This window comes from Corylus avellana, chromosome 5 (genome assembly GCF_965113065.1).
Source record: "Corylus avellana chromosome 5, dhCorAvel1.hap1.2, whole genome shotgun sequence".
Lineage (NCBI taxonomy): Eukaryota > Viridiplantae > Streptophyta > Magnoliopsida > Fagales > Betulaceae > Corylus > Corylus avellana.
In genome coordinates, this window is record NC_142494.1 from 5,134,010 (window position 1) to 5,141,847 (window position 7,838).

At 33.7% G+C, this 7,838-nt stretch overlaps 2 protein-coding genes across 2 annotated transcripts; both read right to left on the minus strand.

Moving 5' to 3' along the window:
* Nucleotides 1-3,662: 3,662 nt before the first annotated feature.
* Nucleotides 3,663-4,652, minus strand: LOC148585264 (uncharacterized). Its single transcript, XM_088516687.1, has one exon. The coding sequence runs from the start codon at nucleotides 4,650-4,652 to the stop codon at nucleotides 3,663-3,665; it is 990 nt and encodes a 329-aa protein (XP_088372813.1).
* A 2,230-nt stretch (nucleotides 4,653-6,882) lies between these two features.
* On the minus strand, nucleotides 6,883-7,314 carry LOC148585265 (uncharacterized). The gene has a single exon (XM_088516688.1). The coding sequence runs from the start codon at nucleotides 7,312-7,314 to the stop codon at nucleotides 6,883-6,885; it is 432 nt and encodes a 143-aa protein (XP_088372814.1).
* Nucleotides 7,315-7,838: the final 524 nt, after the last annotated feature.

Genomic DNA, 7,838 nt, shown 5'->3' on the forward strand with positions numbered 1-7,838 from the left:
CATGACACGTCAGAACGTTTTGACGTGCCATGTGTGGCACGTCAAAAAATTACAATAATAATTAGATATATTATATTATTTAAATTATTGTAAATTATATTCATTTTGATTTTATTAAAATTATATATTAAATTATATTAACTCTATCATATAATTTATATTAATATTATATTTATTCTATCATATAATTTTTTCCTCTTATATAACACATTATCCAATTACAATTAATTAGAGAATAAATAAATTAATATTCTAGACGTATAGATAATTAGATGTATCTTAGGTCAAAAAAAAAAAAAATTAGATGTATCCACTGATCGACTACATATGTTGTATTGGCCGAGTTCATGTGAGATTTGCGGGTCTTATAAAATAAATGTATCAAGTATGTTTTATATATTTAAAAAAATAATAATATGACTAGCTATCATATTAATATTACTAGACTGATCGATTTATGCATGCATGATATATATATACCAAGTAATTTATACTAATATGATAAACTATAATTTTCCTATCCAATCAAAATTAATTTTTTATGCCAATTAACATTAATTTTTTTTCATACATATTTTTTTATATCAAAATTAAAATTAGTTTTGATATATATATATATAAAATTAAAGTTAATATGTTTTTGACGTGTCATGCATGACACGTCAAAACTTTTTGACGTGCCATGCATGACACGTCAAAAGTATGGCACGTCAAAAACTTATAATAAATAATTATATATATTATGTTATTTAAATTATTATAAATTATATTTATTTTAATTTTATTAAAATTATATTTACTCTATCATATAATTTTTTCCTCTTATATAACACATTATCCAATTACAATTAATTAGAGAATAAATAAATTAATATTCTAAATGTATAGATAATTAGATGTATCAATGTGATCGACCACATATGTTGTGTTTATCGAGTTCATGTGAGGTTTGCGGGTCTTATAAAATAAATGTATCAAGTATGTTTTATATATTTTTTAAAAAATAATATGGCTAGCTATCATATTAATATTACTAGACTGATCGATTTATGCATGCATGATATATATATATATATATATGATGTTCAAATTAATATTAATGAAATGGTTGAATTATATGCTTGCATGTAATAATTATATTAATTGGTACACAATATATATATATATATATATATATATATATATATATATATATACACACGCATACATATATAGTAAGTAATTTATACTAATGATAATAAACTATAATTTATACTAATGACAATAAAAATTAATTTTTTATGTCAATTAACATTAATTGTTTTTTAATGCATATTTTTTTATATCAAAATTAATGTTAATTTTTTTTGACGTGTGGAATTGACACGTCAAAAAGTTTTTGACATGCCATTGTGACACATCAAAACTTTTTGATGTGTGAATTTCCATGTCAAAGCTTTTTGACGTGTCAATTCCACACGTCAAAAACTTTTGACGTGTTACAATGCACCACGTCAAAAATATCTTTGTTGACGTGTCTTTTTCGACACGTCAATATGTTTTGACATGGCAAACATAAGTTACTCTTTGCCACATAAAAAAATATCCTTTTTTTTGTAGTGCCTCATCAGCAATTTTCATTATTTTGCACTCCAATTTGTCCATTTATCTATATTATGGTCTTGGCGGCTTTACTTTTCATGTTCCCGTTGTGAGAAAGAATAATCTAGAATCTAGATGATTAACATGGGTTCCAATAAATTAAAGGGTAATGTTATATACCAAATCAATATCTCATTACTATTTTACTATGTTTGCATATCATTGGTAATCTACTTTATTTGTGCGACCAAATAAATTTAGGATTTATGACCTTCGGCTTAACAGACTTATATTTACAGAAGAATTATAATATACTAAAATCTTACTTTCACATTAATAATACTTAAAAAAAAAAACAACAAAAAAAGAAAACTCTCTATTTTTTTTGGATGCCGAGGGAACAAGAAAGTGAAATCACCGAAACTCCCTTTCAGTCGGGACTTCAAAGGGTAAAGGGTTGAACCTATATATTGCTTCTTTTGTAATGGCTCAAAGTCAGCTACAATATAATACAAATCCTGGCCTACTTGATTTATATATAATACTGTTATTTATTTATTTTATTTTTTGAAACAATATACAATACTGTTATGAGATGACGTGAAGAACTATATTGCATACACAAGGAGTCTTTTTAGTTTAATTATGGGTAAAGTCCACATAATCTCTCAAACATTTAATTATGACAATGTCCCCTCTAAACTTTTAATTATAACAATGTCCGTCTTAAATTACCAAAACATTGTCAATGTCTCCCAAAGTTAGCAAAAAGATAAAAATACTCTTATAGATTTCTCAATAAGACAAAAATACCTCTATAAATTTAATATATATATATATATATATATATATATATAATTTTTAAATTTTTTTTAAAATGAATATTTTTTAAAATGATTATTATTATTTTTTTAACGATGTTTTTAAACAAATTTTTCTAAAAAAAAAAAAAAAAAACTTAAACTTTTATTTAATTTTTTTAATTTTAGTTTTAAAAAAACGAATTTATTTTTATTTTTTTAAATGAAAATTTTTATTTATTTTTTTAATTTTTAAATTTGGCCACCCATTGGATTTAATATATATATTTTTTTAGTTTTTGGGTTTTTCTAGAAGTTTTAGTTTTTTTATTTTTTTTTTATTTTACTAAGGGTAATTTCGTTATTAGAAAAAATATTGATAAGTTTTAGTAGTTTGGGGGGTTGGACAATGTCACAATTAAAAATTTAAAGAGACATTGTTAATTGAGTGGTAATTTGATAGGAATATATGAACTTCCTCCTTTAATTATTTTGGCTGAAAATATGGATCGGGGCGTAGGAGACTAGAAGTTTATCTTTTATCTAGTCATAGGAGTTTATTTCCATTTGGTTGTCGTAGGAAATAGGAATAAAAATAACTGAAGAAGTAATTTTTCAGTGATGAAGTCACTGTAGGAGTTGAATTCGAAGGTCATATAATTCAATTCTAAGTAGGTTTTATCCGTCCAGGCGGCTCCATTTAAAGAGAGGAACGTTCAATAATGATAATTAATGCAAAAAAATCTCTCAAGTAGTCAAACTTTTATTGTTTGCAGTAAAAACCTCCAATTTCCTGTCGGTGGAAAATTGGCCTCTGACCCCAATTAAAAACGCAAAGACATATGTGCTCCCACACATTTATTGACTTGGGAAATGCAAATTACATCACGACACACCCTTTCACCATCCATCTATTGTGAAGAATAATAATAATAATAATAAATTAAAGCTGAATTGTCATAACCATGTCAGCGTAGTAGGATATATGCATAGGCGTTATTTGGTAAAAATACCATATCACGTCCAAAATGAGTTGTTGAAAAAATAAAAATAGAGTAATAACCGATATAGAAGTAGTATTAAAACAATAAAAAAATATTTGTTTTGTAGTGAATTTTTTATTTGAATAATAATAAAAAGTAAATAATATGATATAAAAAAATGATAATATTTTAATGTTTATTTTTTGAAAAAAGTGAGATGAATAGTATTTGGGGGTGGGAGGGTATTTAACAAACCCGCTATAAAATTTTTTTTTTGAGTAATCTTATTCATAATAAATCAATCAACATGAGCAGAGAGCTTAGTTGAAACAAGATCAGAGATACAGTCCGGAATTGAAAGATTCCAAATGTGATCCATGATCATTCTTGTGGCCTCCTTGGCAAGTTTATGGGCCCCATTATTGGCATTCCTGCTCACATAGCTGATTTGCCATCTAGAAAAATCGCTTAGGAGAGACCTGGTATCGTCCACAAGCTGGTCGAATTTACTGCACGTCGGGTCCCTTGCCTGAATGGCATTGATTACTACTTGAGCATCACCTTCCACTATTATACTGTGAATGCCCAAATCCTTACAAAACCGAACACCTTCAAACAAAGCCATGGCCTCAGCTGCAGTGGGTTCCAAGAAACCAGACTTCGTGACACTTCTTCTAGCCGTTACTCGGCCTTCATGATCTCTCACCAAAACACCCACTCCGATCCGGCCAAGCCTCAGATCAAGGGCAGCGTCACAATTTACTTTAAACCACCCCTCAGGTAGTTTCTTCCATTGTTGCTGGGCCTCCACCTGAAGAAAATGCTTTGGTGAACTGGCAATATTAACCTGCTTGACTTCATCTACTGCTTCCCCAACCGCAAGCACGAGGTCAGTGGGGTGTGTGAAAACCCCTTCGTGCATCCATTTGTTTCTTCTGAACCAAAGCCGCCGAGCAGTTTCGATAAAAATCTCAATTTCATTTCCCACCCCTTTGTTAAAAATGCCTTCAGCAACCTGGAAAAAATCAGAAGTGGGAAAACAACTTTTCTGGAAAATCTTCTCACTAACCCCCCAAGTATCCCTTGCTGCGATGCATCCCCAGAGAACATGGAAAGTAGTTTCAGCTTCTGTCTCACAGAAAGGGCATGATGGATCATTGATTACTTTCCTCCTCACCAAGTTATCCCGTGTGGGCAGTAGATTGTGACATGCCCGCCAAAAGAAATTCTTCCAGGAGTTTAATTGGGATACTCGGTTGCCACAGCCTTCTCCATATATCACTCCCATCAACTCTCCTTGAGCACTCAGCAGAATATAATGATTCCTACTCCTTTGCTATGTGGTAGGCACTTCTTACATAGAATTCTCCCTTAGTAGAGCCTCTCCAGATTTGGATATCAGGCTGATTACTTAAGCTAATTGGAATACTCTGAATCACCCGCACCTCTTCTGGGCTGAAAATCTCCTCCAATAAAGTTTGCTTCCACCAATGGGCTTCTGGGTCAATTAAAATTACAGACCCTTGCGTCTGCTGCCAATGGTTTTTAGGGAGATTGGACACAATAGGTACTATGTGTAGGAAGCCATTTGTCGCCATAGATGTGCACACTGGCCCCATTCCCAATTCTCCAAATTAAGCCCTCTTTTACAAGTGACAAAGTGCTTTGAATGCTTCTCCATGCAAACGAAGGTTTGTTTCCCACTTGTGCCTCTAGGACGGAACTAGTTGGATAATACTTCGCCTTCAAAATTCTAGCAATAAGGTTGTTTTCCTCCTTCCACAACTGCCAACATTGCTTGGCAAGTTGGGCTTTGTTAAAACAATGAAGGTCTCGGAACCCCATTCCCCCCCGTGCCTTCGGGATACCCATTCTTCTCCAACTCATCCAATAAATCCGAGTGTCGTTTGCTTGATGAGCCCACCAAAATTTTTGCATAAAGGAGTTGATATCATTACAAAGACCTTTCGGTAGCATGAACACACTCATGCTATAGGTAGATATGGCTTGGATGACCGCCTTCAATAGGATTTCCTTGCCTACTTGGGATAGGAATTTTAGCTTCCAATCATGAAGACGTTTCCAAACCCTATCCTTGATACTCTTGAAAGCTTTCATTCTAGACTTCCCCACAAGAGCCGGAAGGCCTAGATATGTATCATATCTTTGTGACAAGGGAATCCCCGCTACCTCCAAAATTCTCTTTTTATCCTCAATAGGGGTATTCCTACTAAAAAATATAGCAGTCTTCTCCCTATTCAAACGCTGCCCCGATGCCTGCTCATAAGTGCTGAGCAAAGAGGATAATCTCGTCCAATGGGTATGGTCCGCCTTACAAAAAAAAGGCTATCATCTGCAAAGAACAAATGATTAATACGAGGTTCCCTTTTTGAAGTCGGAACCCCTATCAATAGGCCCTCATCATCTGCCCTTGACAACATAGAGCTCAAGGCTTCTGCACAAATCAGGAATAGATACGGTGAAATAGGATCACCCTGACGTATACCACGAGAAGGGAAAATCCGTCCCACCGGGTCACCATTAACAAGCACTAAATAGCTTGTGGTTCTCACACACATCATCAATAGATTGATCCACTTCTCCGCAAATCCCATTCGCCTCAAAATGGCCTCCAAGAAATTCCATTCCACCCTGTCATAGGCCTTACTCATGTCAAGTTTGACTGCTATATATCCCTTCTTACCATACATTCTAGAATGCATTGTATGAAGAGTTTCATACGCAGCCAAAATATTATCAGTTATCAAACGCCCTGGAATAAACGCACTCTGAAAGGGGGAGATAATAACAGGTAGCACATTCTTTAGTCTATTAGCCAAGACCTTAGAGATAATTTTATAAAGGACATTGCAAAGGCTAATAGGTCTAAAGTCAGTCACACATGAGGGATTAGACTTTTTCGGGATAAGAGCAATATAAGTAAAATTCAAATCACTACTAATGCATCCCGAATTAAGTGAGTTTAGAACAACTTCGCTAACCTCTTTTCCCACAATGTCCCAATGATCCTGATAAAAACCTGCAGAGAGACCATCCGGGCCCGGAGCCTTTAAAGGAGACATTTGACCAAGGGCTGTGAGCACTTCTCCTTCGGTGAAATCTGCCAGCAAAGTACTATTCATATCATCTGTGACTCTCCCTGCCAGACCAAGCAAACAAGGTTCCATATTCCCAGGGGATTCGGTTGTGAATAAACAATTGTAGTAACTAACAAAAGCTGCCCCGATTTCCTCCTGCTTCATCCACATGTGACCCCCTTCATCGCGAATACTTCGAATACAATTTTGTTGCCTCTTCTGATTTGCACTAGCATGAAAGAATTTAGTATTTCTATCCCCCTCTTTGAGCCACAATTCTTTTGACCTTTGCTGCCAACGTATGTCCTCTTGCTCAAGAAGGGAATGCAAATCCCTTTGAAGTTGTTTCACTTGGTCTTTGGCCATGAGGTCCTCAGTTCCTTGAAGCTCAGTCAATAACTCACTTTTTCTTGTTATTTCCTACTCACTTTGACCCTTCTTTCCTGAGTACCAAAAAGCTAGGCTCCCTTTACAGCTAGCAAGTTTCCCATGCAGGTTGTGCCATTTGTCCCCATGATGGGATTTTTTCCTCCATACGTGGGTAATAATTTCTTTGCATTCTTTTTCTAGTCCCCACTGTGCCTCATATCTAAACCTCCTTCTAGCCCTTCTTCGACCTCCATTATCATTAAGATTAATTAGTATCGGATTGTGATCGGAGCTAAGAGCTCCTTCAACATAAACTTCCACATTGGGATATTTTTCACGCCATTCGGACGTTGCCACCACCCGATCTAACCTTTCTTGGATGAAAGCATCCCCTTCCCGGCCATTTTGCCACGTGTACTTTGGTCCCCGAGCTCCTAAATCAGCCAACTCGTAGAAGTTTAGCGTGTTCTTGAAATCTTCCATCAACCCCCTAGCTCTCCTACCACCACCAAATTTTTTCGATGTGTCGAGGATTTCGTTGAAATCACCCACACACAACCACGGTCCCGGTTGTAAGCGGGCAATATGTCTAAGCAAACTCCATGCCTCACACCAAACCTGCTATAATATTACTCTAAATTGAATGACATGGAAATATGTACAATAGGCTATAACCTGTGTGCTAAGAGCAAATTTTTCATTATAATTTAATTTTTATTTAATTTTTTTTTTTTTGCAAAAAATGTCTTCAAAATAAATAGCAAAAAAATATAAATAGTATTAATAAAAACAAAAGAAAATTTATAGAGAAATTCATTAAATTTAAACAATTGTTGATTTCTGTCTTAAGGTGACGATTGGGTGATTGAATTAAACGAACACTAAACAATAAAAAATAGTTATAAATACTACTTGCCACAGATTTTACCATAATATATATATTAAATTTTGATTGTTTTGTTTCAACCTACTTTTTATTAACTATCCTTAGTGACATTTTTGCACAC

Bases quoted from the DNA above. Each gene is read 5' to 3' on its own strand.
- LOC148585264 (XM_088516687.1), bottom strand. From the start codon at position 4,652: ATGGGAGTGATATATGGAGAAGGCTGTGGCAACCGAGTATCCCAATTA.
- LOC148585265 (XM_088516688.1), bottom strand. From the start codon at position 7,314: ATGGAAGATTTCAAGAACACGCTAAACTTCTACGAGTTGGCTGATTTA.